Source organism: Gopherus evgoodei, chromosome 7 (assembly GCF_007399415.2).
Source record: "Gopherus evgoodei ecotype Sinaloan lineage chromosome 7, rGopEvg1_v1.p, whole genome shotgun sequence".
NCBI classification, from domain to species: Eukaryota; Metazoa; Chordata; order Testudines; family Testudinidae; genus Gopherus; species Gopherus evgoodei.
The window spans coordinates 71,325,996-71,348,524 of NC_044328.1; the positions used below are offsets into that span (position 1 = coordinate 71,325,996).

The following is a 22,529-nucleotide window of genomic DNA, read 5'->3' on the forward strand; positions in this document are numbered from 1 at the left end:
CAGTCCACCTCATTGCTGCTTCTCATCCCTGGGCCCCAGTGATACTTGCCAGCCCACTTACCTTCACCACTTGGCTCCTCAGCCAGCAGTCAGAGTGCAAAGTAGCAGCTGGGTCACAGGGACTCAGTAAGGGTTTCCGACAGTGGGTAGGTGGGATGCTCCAGAATATATTGGTCCCATCCTCACTGACCGTCTGCACTCGTGCCCCCAGTGTTATTCTTCATTAACTTTTTAAAACAACCTCATAGGAAATTAATTATCCATCTGCTTCTGTGGCAATATGCAGAACCAAGTGTCTCCGTTAACTGGAGCTTGAAATGGAATTGGAGCTGCAGTACGTTGGAATGGCAACGTATTGGGAGAGGAGCTACTCAGTGCCCACTAGGTTAATCGATAGGGAATATGAGGAACCTTACTGTAGCTGTCATTGGCAGCCATTACAAAGTGAGTGAGTTGAGATGGACAGAAGATCTAAACATTCCCAACTTTGGCAAGAGTCAGACCAGAGCTTTGCAGCCTGAGTCCATCTCTTGGTAACTTTTACTAGAAATAATCCATCCCAGAAGGCAAGATTCAGGCCTCATAGGTTAGCCCTTCATGTTCTTGTGGAGTTTGTGTGGGTGTGGTGGTTTCTGGTTTTTTTGGGTTTTTTTGGTTTTTTTTTTAATTGTAAACCACAGTTAGGTTTACACCTCTGTGAGCATGTTCTGTCATGGGAAGTGTCCATACTGCTTAAATGCCACACTCAGTAAAGTACTATTGTTCTGGTAGACAAGACGATGCGTTGTAATTTCTTACCCTGTTCTTTCTCCTTTCATTATCAAATCTCTTTCAGACCTTATGTGTCTGCCCAGTGAGCCAGAGAGAAATTGTGTAGTTAGCAGTGTTTGTGCTCAGTTATTGTGTGTCATATTTTATTTTATTTGTTGGTATTTCTTATTGATAAATTTCTTGGTTTGAAATGTATGTCGTTTGGAATCTTCACTGGTTGACCGTGCCTGATCACAAATGTTAAAAGCCTCCTCTACGTTGTTTTGGTTTTCCCTGTCTCTGCTACTGCCTCCTAATGAGCTGCTTTGCTCCTGATTCAGGATATGTCACTGTGAAGGAGATGAGGAAAGCCCCTTGATTACCCCCTGTCACTGCACAGGAAGTCTTCATTTTGTGCACCAAGCCTGCTTGCAGCAGTGGATCAAGAGCTCAGACACCCGATGTTGTGAACTCTGCAAGTATGAGTTCATCATGGAGACCAAATTAAAACCCCTACGAAAGGTAGGTCCAAGGACTGGTTCCAAAGAAATAGTTTGCCTTAGAAGTGTGGCACTGCTCGCAAAAGTGACTCTTTTTTTAAACATGGCACAGTGGGACTCCATGCTTATCATCCCTCAGTGATTCCATATACAGTCTGCTCAATTTTATAAATCTGTATTTTCTACTTGAAAATGCAACCTGGGATCTGAGAGTCAAGCTGGATTTTTTCTGGTTTCATGCATCACCAGTAATAAAGAATCTGCTGTCAGAACTTAATTGACAATCCTATTGATGCTGCCCTAGCCAGAAAAAAATCTATTTTCCTCTCCAGTGACTGGGTTGGCTCCACAGGACTAACAGGAATAAAAAAGAGGAAACATTTATTTTAGTCAGCAAAGTCAGCAGCTGTAACTCTGAAAGTACACCAGGAAAAGACGGTTACTCACCTTTGTAACTGTTGTTCTTCGAGATGTGTTGCTCACATCCATTCCAGTTAGGTGTGCGCGCCGCGCGTGCACGTTCGTCGGAAACTTTTTACCCTAGCAACTGCAGTGGGCCGGCAGGTCGCCCCCTGGAGTGGCGCCACCATGGCGCCCAATATATAACCCTGCCGGCCCGCCCGCTCCTCAGTTCCTTCTTGCCGGCTACTCCGACAGTGGGGAAGGAGGGCGGGTGTGGAATGGATGTGAGCAACACATCTCGAAGAACAACAGTTACAAAGGTGAGTAACCGTCTTTTCTTCTTCGAGTGATTGCTCACATCCATTCCAGTTAGGTGACTCCCAAGCCATACCTAGGCGGTGGGGTCGGAGTGAGAAGTAGCGGCATGGAGCACTGCAGATCCGAAGGCCGCATCCTCTCTTGACTGCTGGACCAGGGCGTAGTGGGAAGCAAAGGTGTGGACCGATGACCAGGTCGCTGCCCGACAGATTTCCTGGATGGGCACATGGGCGAGGAAAGCCAGCGACGATGCCTGAGCCCTGGTAGAATGCGCAGTCACATGGCCCGTAGGGACATGGGCCAAGTCATAACAGGTCCTGATGCAGGACGTCACCCAAGAGGATAACCTCTGGGAGGAGATAGGAAGCCCTTTCATGCGGTCTGCTACCGCCACGAAAAGCTGGGGGGATTTGCGGAAGAGCTTAGTCCTCTCCACGTAGAACGCGAGAGCCCTACGGACATCAAGCGAGTGGAGCTGCTGCTCCCTGCCTGAGGAGTGAGGTTTCGGGAAAAAAACCAGAAGGAATATCTCTTGGCTGATGTGGAAGGACGAGACTACCTTGGGAAGAAAGGCAGGGTGTGGTCTCAGCTGCACCTTATCTTTGTGGAAGACTGTATACGGGGGGTCTACCACAAGAGCCCGGAGTTCCGACACCCGCCTAGCTGAGGTGATAGCTACTAGAAAGGCAGTCTTTCAAGAGAGGAAAAGCAGGGAGCAAGTGGCTAACGGTTCAAAGGGCGGTCCCATGAGCCGGGACAACACCAGGTTAAGATCCCAGGTTGGAGCAGGGGGACGGACGTTAGGGTATAAACGTTCCATCCCCTTAAGGAATCTAGACACTGTCGGGTGAGAAAAAACAGAGCGACCATCCGCACCCGGGTGAAAGGTGGAGATAGCTGCCAGGTGGACTCGCAACGACGATATGGCCAGACCTTGCTGTTTGAGGGACCAAACGTAGTCTAAGATGTCGGCCACCAACACTTCCATAGGGCGGAGATTTCTCTCCACGCACCAACAGGAGAAACGCTTCCACTTGGCCGAATATGTCGCTCTCGTGGAAGGCTTCCTGCTGCCCAAAAGCACCTCCCTCACCGGCGAGGAGCAGCGCAGCTCAGAACCAGTCAGCCACGCAGGAGCCACGCCACTAGGTGTAGCGACTGCAGGTCCGGGTGACAGAGGGTCCCGTGCTCCTGGGTAATCAGGTCCGGGCGAAGGGGCAGGGGAACTGGGTCGGCTATGGTCAGGTCCAGCAGCATGGGGTACCAGTGCTGCCTGGGCCATGCCGGGGCTACCATGATCACGTGAGCCCTGTCCCTGCGCACCTTCAGAAGGACCCTGTGGACCAGAGGGAACGGGGGAAACGCATAGTACAGGTGGGTCGACCACTGAATAAGGAAGGCATCCGCTATCGACCCGGGCTCCCTGCCCTGAAAGGAGCAGAACGCTTGGCACTTCCTGTTCCCCCTGGACGCGAAGAGGTCCACCCGGGGATAACCCCACCTCCGGAAGATGGAGAGGGCGACGTCCGGGCGAAGGGACCACTCGTGCGACAGGAAGGATCTGCTCAATCGATCCGCCTGCGTGTTCCGTACTCCGGGGAGGAAGGAAGCCGTGAGGTGAATGGAGTGGGCTACACAAAAGTCCCAGAGTCGCATCGCCTCGTGACACAGGGGGGAGGATCTGGTGCCGCCTTGCTTGTTGATATAATACATGGTCGTCGTGTTGTCGGTGAACACTGCGACACAACGACCCTGAAGCTGATGGCAGAACGTTTGACAAGCAAGGCGGACCGCTCGCAACTCCCGCATGTTGATGTGCAACCCCGCCTCCTCCTGGGACCACAGGCCCTGCGTTCTCAGGGTCCCTAGGTGGGCCCCCCAGCCTAGATCTGAGGCATCCGTTGTCAGGGACACCGAGGGCTGAGGTGGGTGGAAAGGGAGTCCCGCACATAGCATGGACTGGTCTAGCCACCAGCCGAGAGAATCTAACACCCCTTGGGGGATTGTGATTAGCATGTCTAGCGGCTGCCTTGCCGGCCTGTAATGATCGATGAGCCACAACTGGAGGGGCCTCATGCGGAGCCGAGCGTAACCGGTCACAAAGGTGCAAGCCGCCATGTGGCCTAACAGGGCTAGACATGTCCGCACTGATGTCAAGGGGGGTGTCCGCAGTCGTTGAACGATCGCCGACAAGGCCTGGAACCTCTGCAATGGCAGTAAGGCCCTGGCCACAGTGGCGTCCAGCACGGCCCCGATGAATTCCACCCTCTGCGTGGGAATCAGGGTGGACTTGTCCGTGTTTATCAAGAGGCCCAAAGTGGTGAACATGCCGGTGATCACGCGGACGTGGCTGCGGACTTGTTGTTCCAACGTGTCCCGAATCAACCAATCATCCAGATAAGGAAACACGTGGATACGATTGCGCCGAAGATGCGCCACAACCACTGCCATGCATTTTGTAAACACCCTCGGGGCCGTGGACAGGCCAAATGGGAGGACTGCAAATTGGTAATGAAGGAGGCCCACCACGAAGCGAAGGAAACGTCTGTGGTGTGGCCAAATGGCAATGTGAAAATACGCGTCCTGCATGTTGAGGGCGGCGTACCAGTCTCCCGGATCCAGGGATGGGATAATGGTCCCCAGGGATACCATGCGGAACTTCAACTTCACCAGGTATTTGTTGAGCTCTCGCAGGTCGAGGATAGGCCTGAGGCCTCCCTTGGCCTTGGGGATCAGAAAGTAGCGGGAATAAAACCCCTTGCCTTTCTCGTTTTCTGGAACCGCCTCTATAGCTCCTTTGCTGAGGAGCGTCTGCACCTCCTGCCGAAGGAATTACTCGTGAGAGGGGTCCCTGAAGAGGGACGAGGAAGGGGGGCGGGAAGGAGGAAATGATACAAACTGCAGGCGGTATCCCGTCTGCACCGTGCGTAAGACCCAGCGGTCCGATGTTATTTGGGACCACGCCGGGAGGAAAAACGAAAGGCGGTTGGAAAACGGGGGGGAAGGATCCATGGGGGAAACTGTTACTGCGCCCTCGAGCGCACCTTCAAAATGAAGGCTTGGGTCCAGGCGGGGGCTTAGAGGAGCCTTGGTTCTGCCCTCCTTGGTTCCCCGAATGCCTGCGCCTTCCATTCCTGCCGCGGCGCCTGTAAAGGTCCTGCCGCTGGCGGAACTGGGAATACGGCCTACGCTGCTGTTGTTGCTGTGGCCGGAAGGGTCTGCGTTGCGTTACCGGTGTGTGCATCCCGAGGGACCGCATAATGACCCGATTATCTTTCAGACTCTTGAGTCGGGGGTCTGTCTTTTCAGAAAACAGGCCCTGGCCTTCAAAGGGGAGGTCCTGGATGGTATGCTGGAGCTCCGGCGGAAGGCCAGAAACCTGCAGCCAGGAGATGCGACTCATCGTTACTCCCGACGCGAGGGTACGGGCAGCCGAGTCTGCAGCATCCAAAGAAGCTTGCAAGGACGTGCGTGCAACCTTCTTGCCTTCATCCAAGATGGCTGCAAATTCCTGGCGAGCGTCTTGCGGCAGCAGCTCCTTAAATTTGTCTGCTGCCACCCAGGAGTTGAAGGCGTATCTGCTCAGCATGGCTTGCTGGTTCGAAACCCTGAGCTGCAGCGCCCCAGCCGAGTATACCTTACGGCCGAGGAGGTCCATTCGCCTGGCCTCTCTGGATTTGGGGGCTGGAGCCTCCTGCCCATGACGCTCTCTGTCATTCACCGATTGAACCACCAGGGAACCCGGCGTCGGGTGTACATGGAGGTACTCATAGCCTTTAGAAGGGGCCATGTACTTCCTCTCGACGCCCTTCGCGGTAGGGGGGATGGAGGCCGGAGACTGCCAGATGGTGTTGGCGTTGGCCTGGATGGTTCTTATGAAGGGCAGGGCGACCCTGGTGGGAGCATCTGCTGAGAGGATGGTGACGATCGGATCCTCTATTTCCGAGACCTCCTCGGCTTGCAGACTCAGATTCTGGGTTACTCGCCGGAGGAGGTCTTGGTGCGCTCTGAGATCCAGCGGGGGGGGGGGGGCTGTTGGAGGAGGTACCAGCCACCTCTTCATCAGGGGAGGAGGATGAGGAGACCCCCAGCAAGAGAGTGTCTAATGGAGGGTCTCCCTCGGCCCTCGCCTCTGCCTCAGGAGCCAGAGCGGAGTCTTGTTGCTTGGACCCTTCCTCCCGATCCGGGGAGGGAGGGGGGCGAGACAATGAGGCTTCTGGCGCCCTGCGCTCCGCCGTCGCAGGCCTAGCAGGGAGCTGTTGGGGCCCCTGGGCTTGATGGTATGCCCAGGGTGTCCAGAACTCCCATTGCTGCGGGCCTTGGTCTTGTTGTGGCGGATCGCTAAATAGCGCCGCCTGCCGGTCGGTGCCCAGCGCATACCCGCTGTCCGTTTGGGAAGAGACCGACGGCTGTCTAGAAGGCCACGGCGGAGCTGACCCTGGTTGGTAAGGGTCTGCGCGGGTCGGCATGGACGAATGTCTCGGTGCCGGGGACCGGTGCCGGGAGTCAAAACGGTGCCGGGATCAGGACCGAGTTCTATCACGGTGCCAGGATCTAGACCGGTACTGGTCGCCGCTTCGGTGCCGGGATCGGGACCGGGACCTGCCACCAGCTCGGTGCCGGGAGGTCGACCGGGACCGGGACCTGCCACCAGCTCGGTGCCGGGAGGTCGACCGAGACCAGGACCTGCCACCAACTCGGTGCCGGGAGGTCGACCGGTGCGGCGAGTAACGTCGGGACTGGCTCCTGGAGTCGCGGTGCCGGTATCGGCAGCTGGAGTCCGACCACGACCGTCTTGAGGCCGACTGGCGCCGCGAGTGCGACCGGTACCGCCGAGGGGAGCGGTGCCGGGACTGCGAGTGGCGGCTGGAGCGACCATGGCGTCGGGACCTTGATCGTGAGCGTGAGTCCCGAGACGGTGCCGACATCATGGGCTTGCCTCGGGACACGACCCGCACCGGAGGTACCGGGGGTGGCTGCTGAGTGGACTCAGTCAGTGCTATGAGATCCCGAGCCGAGGCGAAGGTCTCCGGCGTGGATGGGACCAATATCTCAACTCCAGATCTCATGGGGGAGCTTGGCGGCACCGGACTCGACGGACCCGCTGGGCCCGGAGTCGACGGTGCCAGCGGCACCGCGGCCGGTGTTGAGGCCGGGCGCTCCAGTCGGGTCTGCCTGGCCGGAGTAGTAGACTTCGACGGCCTCGGTTCTGTCCCCGGTGCCGGAGAAGGTCGGTGCCGGGGAGTCTTTCCGGTGCCGGTGCGATCCGGTGCCGGCGCCGAGATCACGGCCTGTGAAACCGCCGGGTCAAGTGCCGCCTCCATAAGGAGAGTTCGGAGTCTTTGATCCCTCTCCTTCTTTGTTCTTGGCTTAAAAGCCTTGCAGATGCGGCACTTGTCCGATCTGTGCGATTCCCCCAGGCACTTCAGGCACGCGTCGTGGGGGTTGCTGGTGGGCATAGGCTTCTTGCAGGCCGCACACTGCTTGAAGCCCGACGAACCAGGCATGAGCCCGGTGCCGGGTGCCGTGAAGGGCTAAGCCCCCAGCGAAGAACTATTTACAACCTATTAACTTAAGTACTACTATCTACACTCAACAATCTAATTAACAGTACGAGAGATAATCGAGAGATAACAAGGAGAGCTAGGGACGTGGAGGACAGCTAAGCCGCGCTCCACAGTTCCAACGACCGACACGGCGGTAAGAAGGAACTGAGGAGCGGGCGGGCCGGCAGGGTTATATATTGGGCGCCATGGCGGCGCCACTCCAGGGGGCGACCTGCCGGCCCACTGGAGTTGCTAGGGTAAAAAGTTTCCGACGAACGTGCACGCGCGGCGCGCACACCTAACTGGAATGGATGTGAGCAATCACTCGAAGAAGAACTGGTCTGTTGTTAGGACCTACCATTTCTACAGTCACCTTTCAGAGCCGAGACCCACTCTAAAGCACAGGATTTGCGGTACTGTTGCCCATATGGCTTATGAATTTTCTTGAAGATGTGGGAATTGTAGGCTCTGTATTTTTCATATTTATTTGTAAAATGATTCCACTGAAGTCCTTTAGTTACATAAAAAATAATAATGTAGCAAATTTTTTTTTAAAGCCAAAATCTTATTTATGGTGCAATGAAATTCACCCAGAAAAATAATGTTTTGTTTCTTTTTTGCACTGAACATACATAGTAACATTTTATGACTTCAACTTGCTAGAACCAACAGCTATTATTTAACACTTTTTGCCATCCATACACCCACTGACTTACCTTACCGATACTGACGAACACAAGGATCTGTCCATTGTTGTGTCCGGTATCCATTTTCCTATCCCAAATACCTCTGTCTTTCAAAGGCAAAGTTGATGCTCACCAGTAGGATTTCTGGATAAGAACCACTAATATTCTTAGCACTGGCAAATCATGCTGTGCCTGCCCATGTTAGAGGTTAATAAAAGTAACCTCAGTCTGGGAGAAGAATAATCATAGAAGATTAAAATCAAGCAGATGATCCTGAATCACTAGGATGGGGAGTCCAAAGTGTAACCATCCAAGGGCTGTAATGGTAGTTGGCCAGGATCCCAAAGCCACTACTAATCTACAGAAAATGAAGCAGATTTCATCCACCTTCATCTTTAATACAGAAGTGCAGTCTGCAAAATATATAGCTCAGGACATGATGCTGTTCTGAACAGAGACCTCTTGAATCACGATGAGACCTGCATTTTGGGGCCTGTCGTTTCTCCCAGCCACGCCTTCTTATATGTGGAGGAAGTTAGCTGTGAGCTGCACTGTAGAACATCCTGGGTGCCATTGGGCCTGCAGGTCATGCTTTGGCCATCCCTGATGTTGGACCACAAAGAAGACCAAACAAAAATAAATAAATAAAGGCAAGGATAAAAACACAATAGTCTAAATTAACAAACTGGCTAGTGGTTTGGGGCATCTCAGTTTTTTGAGGTGTCAAATTTGGAACATCTTGAGTGGATGCTCAGCATTTTCTAAAAATCTCGTCCCTATGAGGCATACCACATTGGGCACCCAGGGCTTGTCTACATCACAAAGTTGCAGCGCTGGTGAGGGGGTTGCAGCGCTGCAACTTAGGAGGTGTACACATCTGCAGGGCATCACCAGCGCTGCAACTCCCTGTTTGCAGCGCTGGCCGTACTCCCATTTTGTCTCGGGTGTAGAGGATCCAGCGCTGGTGATCCAGCGCTGGTAATCAAGTGTAGACACTTACCAGCGCTTTTCTTGACCTCCGTGGAATAAGCAGGTATCCCAGCATACCTGAGGATACCTCTCTGGTAATCAAGCAGGTCTCCTTCCCTGCGGTTTGCTCCGGTGTTCTCCGAATCCCCCCCCAAGCGGGTCGCCTTCCCCGCGGTTTGCAGGGGGGTTCGGGGAACGCGAGAGCAAACTGCGGGGAAGCAGGTCTCCTTCCCCGCGGTTTGCTCTCGCGTTCCCCGAACCCCCCCTGCAAGCAGGTCTCCTTCCCCGCGGTTTGCTCTCGCGTTCCCCGAACCCCCGTGCAAGCAGGTCTCCTTCCCCGCGGTGTGCTCTCACTTTCCCCGAACCCCCGTGCAAGCAGGTCTCCTTCCCCGCGGTTTGCAGGGGGGTTCGGGGAACGCGAGAGCAAACCGCGGGGAAGGAGATCTGCTTGCAGGGGGGTTCGGGGAACACTGGAGCAACCCGGGGAAGGAGACCTGCTTCCCCGCGGTTTGTTCTCGCGTTCCCCGAACCCCCCTTGAAGCCGCCCAACAGCGCTGCAGTGTGGCCACATCTAACACTACTTGCAGCGCTGGTTGCTGTAAGTGTGGCCACTCTGCAGCGCTGGCCCTATACAGCTGTACTAATACAGCTGTAACAACCAGCGCTGCAAAATTGTAGATGTAGACATACCCCCAGAAAGGGAGGTATCCAAAATCCACTCATCATTTCTGAAAATTTAATCTATTATGAAGAAACCAGGTACCAAAAATGATCAGAACAGAACCATAAACGGGGGAGATGGGGAGGAGGAAACACAAACAAACAAAATGGAATTAGGCCTCAAAAGTTCCTGAGATTCAAACTGCAGTCAAGCTGACACCTCATCCTCAATTCCTCCTGTATTGTATCCTGTCAATCAGGAGAAAATAACCAGTAGCGGGACTGTGAACAAGAGAAGGCCAAAATATAGGCGTGGTGCTTGCCAGTAGCATAAGAACCAAAGTGATCATCCCAGGTTTAACTTCAAGTCCCAGTGGGGATAAAGCAGTCATGAATCAGGTCTGTAAAGTGTTTGGCCCATTGACCCCATAAGGAGAGAGTCCGAGTTTCCAACAGAGCTAGGAAACAACAACCCAGCTTATGAAGTAGAGCTGGTCAAAACATGGGAGCTTTTTCCTTGGAAAATTTTTATGAAAATGAAATAAAAAATCATTTTAATCTAAGTTTTCCACAGGAAAAAAAATGCTTTTTGGCAGAATTTGGTAACTGAAAATATTTGGCCAAACACACAAACACACTGGAGTGCCAGTCACTACTGCTTGAACTTGCACCCTGATATATGGACTAGTGGGTTGCGGCAACTACCTGACATAATTACTTTTAAAAAGAAATGCTTCTGTGTGTTGTGAGGAAAACAGCCTCCGCCTGTCAGGTGTGTTCACTAGTGTTCCTTTCATCCACTGCTCTATCTTCCACAAACCTCTAACCGCTTGCTCTGCCTTCTGGATTTCTTGCTAGTGGGAGAAGTTGCAGATGACGGCCAGTGAGAGGAGGAAGATCATGTGCTCTGTAACATTCCATATCATTGCCATCACCTGCGTCGTGTGGTCTCTGTATGTCCTTATAGACAGGACTGCTGAAGAGATTAAACAGGGACAGACTACTGGTATGTTACTTTATTTTGTTTCTTATTTAAGTGACTCCGAATGGAAAGAGGCAGATCTGTTGAGCAAGATGATGTGTTTTTTAAACTGTCAGATCTCTGGCTTTAGTAATCAAAATAAGGCCCGAAGTTGCACCATTTTAACTAAAGGTGTGATTCTAAACCAGGTTAGTTAAACTAGTGCAACTTTGTGTGTGGACATTCTTCAATCGATTTAAACCTGGCTTATCAATGTAATTTGCACCAGTAAAATGTATGGCTGCAAGCTAATCCAGTCTAACCAGTTTTAAACCAATACAAGTGTTCACGCACGAAGTTGCACTGCTTTAACTAAATCTATTTTTAAACTGGTACCAATCCTGTGTAGACAAGGCCTAAGTGTTTCCTGCTTTTTATTCCTAGTAGCCCTGCAGAGCTAGCACAGCTAAAAAGAGAGGGAGCTAGATTCAGCACCTCCTTATTCATTGGTAACAGAATTGTGTATTAAAGTCCAATCAGTTACATGATGCATTGACACAGTTGTCACTAAGGACAGAGTTTGTCCTGCTGAAATTTCGTTCCTGGAAGTGATGAAGGAACCACAAGAACCTAGCCTGACTCTTAGATCTCAGGTTGCATTTGAAGGGCTAACAGTTAAAAATAAAACAGAAAAATATAACCCACATTTTTACGTGTAAGCAAAGCACATTTGCTGTGGAAATAATTGAGCGTCAATAAACTTGGAAGCCCACAGTCATTTTTAAGTGCAGCCACTTTTCAAAATATACATTTTCATGACTTACTGTCATTTTTCATTTTCAGTTGTAGTTTGATTGTACTTGATTTTTGTTTAGCAAAGAGGCTGCTTTGAATGAAAGCTTCTGGTCTCTCTTCCATCTGACAGCATCATCTATGGGCGTATTGAAAATTGTTGGCCTTTTAATGCAAGGGATCAATATGCTTATGAAAAGCATATGCTTTCAAACATTTACAGCCTTTAGGTTATTTTAGATGAGCATAAATAGGAATAGCATGAATATTTAGTACTTGGTACTGTACTCCGTTTCAGAATTCAAATGAAATGAGCAATCTGATGAGTACTACAGTAAGCTGGCTAGTGCGTGCGTGTGTGCGTGCGTGTGTGCATGCACCACTGCCTCCGTTGGATAGAATTGGAACTGCTGGGCTGCATGGCATAGGTCCTATACTGCTAACAGCTAATGGGGTTGCATTTGTAACCAAGTGGCAGAGTCCTGTGCTTTTTGAGCAAGAGAATCTGAGTTCTGTCCCTGCCACTGCTGAGCAGTTCCAAATGGTCATGTGTGTGCAGCACAGTGACAGATGTCGTGTCCAAGGAGGTCATGGATTTGTTATAGTATTGTTAATTCTCCATTAAACTTGAAAATGGGTGGATCAGCGTGATGTCATGGTCTTTCCTGCAATGCCCCTGACCAGCCAGTAATGGAGAGGGTTGATATGTATAGTACCTACACTGGAGAAGATACACAGTACTAATGGTCTCTAAATCTAGCAGACAGAGCTATAACAAGATCCACTGGCTGGACGTCCAATAGGGACAAATTCAAACTAAAATAATACTGCACATTTGTAATAGCGAGGGTAGGCTTACCAAGGGATGTGGTAAATTGTCCACCATTTACAGCCTTTAAATCAAAATTGGACGTCTCTTTCTAAAAGAGATGCTGTAGTTCAACTCTAAGTTATTGGGCTGGATATAGGGACTACTAGGTGAAGCTGTCTTGCCTGTGTTAGGCCTGAGGTCTGACTAGATGATCCCTTTCAGCCTCAAAGCCTGTGAATCCATATGTTGTGTGATCACTGAGTGGGCAGGAAGAGGTATAAAGGAGACTGAACTGTTTGCTAGCTGCTAGTTATACCCTGTAGGGGGTAGTACTCCCCGTGGGCTGTACACAGAGTAAAACGGGGGTTGAGTGTGAACAGACCTATTAACTGGAACTGACAGGCTTTCAAAAAGGAGAACATAACTGTTGGTATAACAAGAACTGTTTGCATTAAACAAACCCTGTGACAGAGAACGGTGTACTTGTAAAGAGAACTGCCTACCACACTTGCACCCTGTGGACTTTGAGAACTGGACTAGCTGCTGCTCAAGTCCAGGACCTGACTTACCTCTTCTGTAAAGTGCCCTGTACACCTATGGCATCTTATCAATAATAATAAAGGAACCTGGGAGTGATCACATCTGTTTGCTCTCATACAGTACTGTCAAGGATTTTAACCCAAATTCAGATGGGTTTGCATGTGAGATTCTGATTGTGGCCTATTCTGTGTCTCTCATTTAAAGGATACTGTGCAGCCTAACTAATATTAATGTGGTCCTTTCCTTTCCTCCAGGGATTCTAGAGTGGCCATTTTGGACTAAGCTGGTAGTTGTGGCTATTGGCTTCACTGGAGGACTTCTATTCATGTATGTCCAGTGCAAAGTGTATGTACAGCTGTGGAAGAGACTTAAGGCTTATAACCGAGTAATATATGTACAGAACTGTCCAGAAACTAGCAAAAAGAGTATCTTTGAAAAACCTGCATTAATGGAGCCAAACACTGAAAATAAAGAAATGCTTGGGGTCCACCATTCAGATACAAACTCTTCACATTACACAGAACCTGAAGACTGTGGTGCAGAAATCCTTCATGTCTGATCTTTGGGGGCCAGGGAACGGTGAGGGTTCTGTATGTTCCTGAGGATCAAAAGCATCATTGTTTACTGCAAACTGCTCTACCTTTTTAAAATCAGCTAACAGCCTAGCACTGGCGGATTACTTTAAAAAAAAAAAAAAAAAAAGCATTTGTTTTACCCCCCTGACATATCTGTCGTATGTTATCATGGTTCCATACCTCTCGATGTTTCGTCTCTCAGACTGGCCTATACAAAGAGACACCGGAGGCTTCACTGGATGAGGCAAGGCGTCAGAGTATTGCAAGTCTGGTGTGAACCATCATCAACTTCATGGAGTCTGCTTCTTTTTAAAAGACAGCTCGCTCTAAACTATCCCAAAATGCATGTGGGGTAATGTAAGCCTTGATGAGAAGATGGCTTCAGACATTGAGGAACAGCTGAGAGAGAGGAACGAGAGACCTAGAATCTAATCTACCGCTAACACTGCCACTAACATTTCTCGTAGGCAGCGGCTATAAGATTATGCTTTACATATTGTGATAAAGGACTCACAAAGCATATAGCACTTTTTAAAGTCTTTATTTTGTAGTATATGTGTCCAATGAGAATGAAACTTGAAAGAATGTCTCATTTCAAAATACCCCTTTTTAATACTCTCTCTTGATCCACTTACATCCTGTTAGGTCCTAAACCTCTTGCCTTACAAAAATCTAATGTGGTTTCCAATGCATACCCACAGCATAACACTAAAAACTCTACTTCTTGGGGGTTTTCTCTCAGGAGAAAATTTTTCAAAGAATATTGCACTTGTGACTTGTAAATGGAGAGTAGTGGGTGTAAAATGTTTGTTTTAATATGTAATGGTTTTGTTGTTCTGTTCTGGGGTTGTTTTTTTGTTTGTTTGTTTTAAATCAACTACATAGTTGATAGACCTGCACATATCGCTGATGTAACTATCATTTCAGCCACTGGCGAAGGGGCTTGGACACTGTATTGGTATAATGTGAGCTCTTTAGAAAAAAAAAATACAGCTGAAAATGGTCTGTCTTCTTTAATGCTGTGTTCTGTGTGACTCCCAAGAATTTGACAACACGAAGAAGGGTTGTTGGAAACAACTAATAAGGAGTATATATTGCATAGGGTCTCCTATTTCTACATAGCTGAGGTTGAAACCGTCTTCTTGTTTTAGCCCAAATTTTGATATATTCCTTGGTCGGAGTGATTTTGATTTGTTTGTTTTAAACCCGTGAATAGCTGATTGTATGAACTGTTTGATGGGAAGAGGAACATGTATGGAGTCAGGATGAAGAGTGCTGAGTAGAGTTGTCCAAATGTTTAAAAGTACATGAGCTTTCTTAGAGAATCATTCTTTCAACTAGAGTAAGGTGAAGGTTGTCTCAATCCCAGACCTCATTAAACCAGACCGTAGTGTCAGCATCATTGAAATGGAAAAATCATAATTAAAAGGTATTGCACAAGGTTCCTAGTTTTAAGAGCTGACTTGCTCCATTCAAGTCCAATCCAACTGCCAATATAGTCAATGGGAATCTTTTTATTGACAGTAATGGGAGTTGCATTGGGCCTCTTAGTTCATTAGGAAATCTGTTTACGTGTTGGAATATTTGACCAAATCCCAAGGTCTTTATCCAGGGGTTTTTCAATCCTTTCTCAGGCAAACTCCTACTGAGCAAGGGTTTGGCCCAATGAAAATAGTTGGACACTGGAAAGGAAAAACTGCAGATCAGAGAAATTTCCATAAAAATGTGACATTAATTTCTGTCTTGATCTTTTTGATAAAAATCTGTGGATTTCTTTGAGGCAAAGGAGGGAGGATGCTAAGGGGACATCAGCCAGTGGTTTCTCAAAAGTGTGTGTGTGTGTGTGTGTGTGTGTGTGTGTGCGTGCGTGCGTGCATGCGCACTCCCCCCCTCCCAACTTACTGGCCCTGGTCTTTGTTAATAACATATACCCTGTTTTTGGGATGCTTTAAAACATTGCAGGTCTCTGGACAATCTAGCAAACTGCATTGGCATAAACTTATTGCTGTGGTGGGGGCTATGATGGTCAATCCTCAGCCAGTGTAGACAGGCGAGAACCCTCCCTTCTACCATCCAGGCAGTCCTCATCTCCCCATGCATGCAGCTGTTGCCTTTATCCGCTGCATTCTAAAGTGCAATTATCTGGGCCCCTTTCTGAATGCCCTTCTTCCCAAGGTCCTGGCAATGACCATGGTCTGTTCACTAGAACTTAGATCACGTGGTATTTTTTATGCTTGGTGAACAGGTTAAGCAAGTCAACTCAGGTGGGTTAAATACCAGGTCTTCATCAAAATCTTATTCAATTTTCATGCACGCAAGGCTGCAATGATTAAAAATTAACATAAGTCATCTCCAGGGTGGTGCTGTCTGCGTTCTCATCTGACCAGGACCTTTTCAGAAACGTTACCAGAGTGAGTTTGACATTTTGGAAGCTTAGTTTAGCATATGCCAGATGCTGTACAATACACTGCTAAAGACTCCGCCCCCTCCACCCTACCAATTACTCTAACAAATACATACTTTCTAATTGAAATAGGCTGCAAAAGAATCGCGTATGAGACTGTTAGCCATCCTGTTGTCATCCAGGGCCTTTCCCCAGTTCCTCTTTCATAAGCAGAATTAGGGCCTGATATTTCAACCCTTACAGGTGTAAATAATCTTCCTGTGTAGTCCAGTTGAAATTATTAGGACTGCTGATGAGAGTAAGGGCTGCAGAATCGGCCCTTTACTTTGTATCTTACTGTTTTTCACCCATCCAGATGTTGTTTCTCATGTTGATTCTTTCCCACTGGGCCTTTTGAAACTTGATTTTCCTTCTTTATCACAGTGCCATCTGGTGGTACACGCAAGTTCGAATGGTGCTTTATCACCCTTAGTAAGGAGGTTCTGTTGATCTGTTGCAGCCATCCCAAGGCTTTTACCCTGGCTCTAATGAGTCCTGTCATTCTCCCTAGATTTGGATCATGATAGTGACCATTCACCATCAAAATACACATTCCAAGTTCCTCTTATATGACATACTTTCAGATGAACAGATGATGGCAGAATTGTCTTTTCTTTCTCTTTCTCTTGTTCATCCCCACTGAAGTGAAGGAGCAGAGGTGCAAGTGAGAGCAGAATTTGAGTCAAAGAGGACATGTGCTTAATTTAACTTCTATGGCATTATCCATAGATTATCCATAGACTGTTGTGTTGATTGCTGTCTGCATAATAAAAACGCTCTGATCTAGTGGAAAGCCCCCCACCCGGCTCCCTTTCCCTTGTCTTGTCAGTCCAAAGTCCAGTCCAGAAAATGTCAGGCTACATCAAGGAAAATCTCCCTGCAGTATCATATCCAATATGGCGGCAGGATCACAAATCCCCATTAGGTTAGAATTATATATGTGTATTAGAGATGGCTGATCATCTTTAAAATATTTTCATGTATTAAACCCTTATGAAGTCTCAGGATTCTCCTAAACTAACCCTTTATGGGGGGAGAGATTTAAAGGAAGCAAACTGCCACCATCACAACATGGTGCCTCTGTTCCGTAGAGATGGGCCTGAGCTGCCAACTTTGGATCTAGGCCAGGAGCCAAACATTCCTGGAGTTCTGATTCAGGGCTTTGCTTCCACACGTTGTAGAGACGGGGCAATTCACAAGGAGTTTGACTGAGCCTGTAAAGGCAGTAGGCCATGTAATGCCCCCGGAGAAGCCCTGGGATAGGATTGTGAAGGAGAAACAACTCCTCCCTTACATTTCTTTCCCTGCCCCCTCACTAGTTCAGCTCCTTTGACTTGGGCATTGGCTCCACCCACTCCCCACCATCCTGCTGTTGCGGTGGACAGTGCTGGGCGTGCAGCCCTTTCTCACATCCTTGCTGTGATGTGGGAAGCTTTGAACTGGCTGTGCATGGGAGTAGAGTTTTACTCCCTTACACAACTGCATTGGGCTGGGTCACAGTCTGGTCCAAAGTGGGCTGTGGATCCAGATTCTCCTAAAGTCAAGGAGTGTTGAGACCTAGTTTCCTGGTTTGGTCCATTTTAGAGAATGGACCAAGCCATGAAGGGACGCCATGGATGTGAACTCTTCCCTCCTCCCCACCCCCAGTCCAGGTGTGTTTGGAACTGTGAATCTGGTTCAGATCCATCTCTAGTATTCTGATACACTGAGAGTCAAATACAAAAGCAAAGATATTGCTGGCTGGATTTTCACAGCATTAACCTAGATATGCAAAATAAATTTTTTAAAGGAGAATTTTTATTTTGTGATTTATTATTATTATTATTACTATTTAGTTTGAAATATTGCAACATCTGTATATTCCAGTGAAGAACCGAAAACTAGAAAGCACTTGTCTTTGTATAGAAGATAATTGTTAAAAATTGCAGCTGATCTTGTAATTAGATAAAACGTTTGTACATAGGTAATTATATATTGTTAATCAACTTGACACTGGCATGTGTTGTATAGTTTATACAAGACACTTCACACTTCTGCAGAATTTTTTTAGTTAGTAACTTTCTAGTAACTTAAATGTATAGTTTTGTATCCTTTTCTGTATGGTCATCTCTTTCTCAGTATTACCACTTGCAGAATTATTATTATTAGTTTCTTAAACTGTAATTGGTTATTTGTGCTGTGATACGCAGGGTTATTGACTGCAGCAATAAAGCATTTCTATAAAAAGTAATTGGCAGAAAATTACTTTTTTGCAAAGAAACTAGAGGCCCAGTCGTCAGAAACGTTGAGCTTTCTAGAGGTGACTTGATCATAGACTACAGGTACCTTCACATGGAAAAAAATGTCTGATCTATGTGGCTTCTCTCTAATTTAACAGACCTAAGTGTACAAGATCCAATGACAGGAGACTGATATCAGAAAAAATCCATTTTTTAACAAGAAAGGTAATTAATCATTGAATAACTGGATGGATTCTCTATCACATTCAGAAGATATGCTTGTGTTCAACCACTCACTTAAAAAAAGGTCAGACTAGATGATTGTAATGAGCCTGTCTTCCCTTAACAATCTTTTGATCTTCGTGAGAGAGCACTGTGAGATATTCTGAACCTTGCAAGTTTGGGCCCAGAGTTTTCACATGGATTTTTTTCTGCAGGACACTTTTTTTTAAATTTTTTTTTTCAGCAGAGCGGGGGGAGCCCCTTGCCATCAGTCTCTTGCAAAGAAAAGCAAAGATTATGTTGTTCTGCGGCAGATGAGCATTAAGCCCTGTCATTAAGCCCTCGGAAGCATGCCAAACAAAAAGAATTTTCACCAGTGCTCTCTGAGGTCCTACCTGTCCCACAAATGAAAGAAGGAAGAAGATTTTGTATGTGAACCTCTGGATAGATAAGTAGGGTAGGGTGGAGGGGTTTGGTTTTGTGGAACATTTGTCTACCTTCCATGAGGAAAAAGGGCTGTATAATTTGGATGGCCTCCACTTCATAGAAGAGGGATCAGTCTGTAGGCAGGACCGACTTTAGGCACCAGCAAACCAAGCACGTGCTTGGGGCGGCACAATTTCAGGAGCGGCATAATTTTTATTTATTTATTTATTTATTTTACTTCGGCAGTTGCGCTCCCAGAGGTGTTTGTTGTTGTTGTTGTTTGTTGTTTGTTTGTTTTTGCTTGGGGCCCTGGCTGTAGGCAAGTGCTAGGAGCCTGGGTAGCAAACAAGAGTAATTGGAATTGCTCATTTATGAGCATAAATGTGAACCACTTGGTATTACTGGACGCTGGTGGAATGAATTAAAATCAATGGCTATAACCTATTTAGGAAGGATCAAGTGGGTAAAGGGCGGGGGGGTGGCACTCCATTTAAAAAAAATATATAAAGGGCATTACCTGTTTCCAAGTCAGAAGAAAATGATCTTGAATGCTGATAGATCAGTGTCCTAACAGAGAAAGCGCAAGATGCGGTTCTGGTTGATGTCTGCTACAGCTCACCAAATCACACTGGGGGCAGGATGTCCGCCTATTTATGCATCTATTCACAACACAGAGGATAAAAAGCTGCATGATCATTGGGGGACTTCAATTTGTGTGACGTATGCTGGAAGCCTAAGGCTGCCAGTACTAAAACTTACTTGGAATTTCTAAATATTATAGATGGCAATTTCCTAACTCACAGTGTTGCAACCAACCTGGCAGTATTCTTTATCTTAAGAGCTGAAGAACTGACCACAGAACTACAAAGTAATGATAGCTCAGGCACAAGCGATCACATTTATAATCTGCAAGCGGAATAAAGTCCAGACCAGTAATATATATACTTGGTGTTTTAATAGGGCCAATTTCACAAAGCTGATAACAGTGACAAGACAAATCAGAGGGGAGGAAGTATTACCTCAGAAAAATGTGAATGATAATTGGGAATTATTTAAAAACACCTTCCTAGATGCCCAGAAAGCCATAATCCAGGAAAAAGGCCATACCAGTTAAAAAGCCAATCTGGTAGAAAGGGGCGTTCGATAGTAATGAATATAAATCAGAAGTTAGGTATTGTAGAATATTCATTAGAAAAGTCAAGGAACACAAGGAGAAATCAATGGCCAGCAGAGTTAAGGACAATAAGAAGCTGAGGAGCTTGCTGAACTGTTAATGTTGATTTTCAATAAGTCTCTGAGCACTGAGAAAGTTCCAGAAGACTTCAAGAAAGCTAATTTTGTGCCAATTATTATAAAGAGTAAACAGGCTGACCTGGGTAATTATAGACCTGTCAGCCTGACATTATCCTAGGCAAGATATTGGAGCATGTAGTCAATTAGTTAATTTTATCATCCATTTGTCATTGTGTTATGTGGTGTCAGTGGTCAATTCATATGCTATTTCATGTGTAATCAGTGTATGCTAAATAGATTTAAATACTAGGCCACAGGCTTAAAAACACCTGACATGAGTGGGTTACCTAGAGATAACCCTATGCAAGCAAGGTCGCAAGATTAATGCAAAGGATGTGCCAATAGGTAATGTTACAAAAAACTAGATTGCAATAGACTGCAAGGTATAGTCCAAGAACACGAGACACCTGATGGAGAGGCCTGTCCTGACCATAGGGTCCATGTTGTGCATAGATGCTAATGAGACTAAGAGGAACAAAGAACCTATGAAAAATGAGGGACCCCAATATTCATGGGGTGTAGAAGTACAGATAAGGAAATGAGAGTTGAAACCCTCATGCATATGCATAAGGTGTTAGATGTGATCAAAAGTACAATATAAAAAGTTTTCCTGATTGAGTAAAAGTAATCCACGGAATGACCCCAATGGAAGACCCCATGGGAAACCCCAGCAGGAACCCCCCACCACCAATAATCATTTATTGAGAGATTCATGAAAATATCTTTGAGAATGTGAGTATGGGTACAGTCCTAGTCATTGCATGTGTTTTTGTAGGATTTGTCTAGGCATGGGTAATTGTAACTTAGTGCTTTAAAGTGGTGCAGATAACTGTCAGGGCCGACCAAAAGAGGGCAAGTGGGGCAATTTTCCCTGAGCCCCACAGGGGCCCCGCGAGCCCTGGCCTGGCGGCAGTCCAGGTCTTCGGCAGCATTTCAGCAGTGGGGAGCCCTTCAGTGCTGCCTAAGACCCAGACTACTGCCGGGTGAGTATAAGTGCTGCAGCTCCCCTACTTTTCCCCAGGCCCCCTGAATCCTCTGAACGGCCCTGATAACTACTTGTGATTGTCTGTCCGTAGTCACTATCTGTGGGACACTGTGTTGCTAGAGTCTCCAAATTTGAGAAAAGCCTCAGAGATAATCTGTGATTCTGTGATAATATGCGCTCTGTTGAGCTTGAAAGTGTAGCAACAGGAGCTGAACTCATGGTAGTTTAATACAAAATTACTAAATTCACTTTAAATAAATAAAAAGGAAACAAGCAGCTGATACAAGACTCAATTATTAAAGAATAAAAGGAGACTAATATAATTCATGTGTATCAATGTGGGTTTATGTAGAATTGATCCTGTCAAACTAACTTCATATGATAAGCTTAAAAGTTTGGTTGATAAAGGTAATAGCATTGATGTAATATACTTAATGTTAAGGCATTCAAACAGGAATTAATTCAGGGAAGTCATTATGGCCTGTGTGTTATGCAGGAGGTCAGATTACATGATCATAATGGTCTGTTCTTGCCTTAGAATTCAGGAATCCATGAATAAAATGCTGGGTGAATTCAGTTACAATTTGTACCATTGTCTCTCTCTCTTATGGAAAGCTTTTCACAATGAACACACCTTTTGTAAGACTGATATCTGCCTCGGGTAGGGATATTCTTCTCTAGGTAAATTTAAACTGAAATTGATAACTCCCCAAATCAGTATGAGAATTCTGTTTAATGTATTACTAGAAATGGCTCAAAGGGAATTTGATGAAGTGTAGGTGAATCCAGTTCAGTTTATCATATGGCTCCTGAAAAGCTGGTAAATGGGCTGAGGAAAGTGGTAAACAGACCCAGGACCAGCTCCAGGGGTTTTGCTGCCGCAAACAGCCAAAAAAAAAAGAGCCTCAATCGCAATCTGCGGCAATTCAGCAGGAGGTCCTTCCCTCCGAGCGGGAGCGAGGGACCCTCTGCCAAATTGCCGCCGAATACCTGGATGTGTCGCCCCTCTCCGGAGTGGCCGCCCCAAGCATCTTCTCGCTAAGCTGGTGCCTGGAGCCGGCCCTGAACAGACCCTGTATTTCTAGCTCTCTGACACTGCTGTGCAGGGAGTGGAACCTCAATTACAGTGTGGGTTATGGGACAGATACACAAATCTGAGCTTTAGATACTACTCTGATCCACAAATCCCCACTTGGCTGCCACTTAATGCTGTTGGTGCTTAAATTCATTCAGGGCTTCAATTTTTGCTCTAAAAGTCCCGAAGCTGCCCAAGTCTCTGCTCTGGGCATATGCACTCTTTCCCGAGCTAGGTGCCTAACTCATGTCTATGCTCCTGCATGTCCCTCAAATGAGATGAGGTTAGGCGTGTCCCTACTTATCTTCCTCTGGAGCCCAATCCAGTAGGTGTGCTCAGAGCAAGCAGAGCACAAA

General features: G+C 47.3%; 1 protein-coding gene across 2 annotated transcripts in view; it reads left to right on the plus strand.

Moving 5' to 3' along the window:
• Positions 1-18,181, plus strand: part of MARCHF8 (membrane associated ring-CH-type finger 8) — a 187,661-nt gene extending 169,480 nt beyond the window's left edge. For both annotated transcript variants that reach the window (XM_030571208.1, XM_030571210.1), the window contains 3 exons: positions 1,092-1,272; positions 10,690-10,837; positions 13,190-18,181. In XM_030571208.1, the coding sequence (XP_030427068.1) occupies positions 1,092-1,272; positions 10,690-10,837; positions 13,190-13,494 (634 nt within the window). In that variant the 3' untranslated portion in view covers positions 13,495-18,181. The remainder of the gene's footprint in view (positions 1-1,091; positions 1,273-10,689; positions 10,838-13,189) is intronic.
• Positions 18,182-22,529: the final 4,348 nt, after the last annotated feature.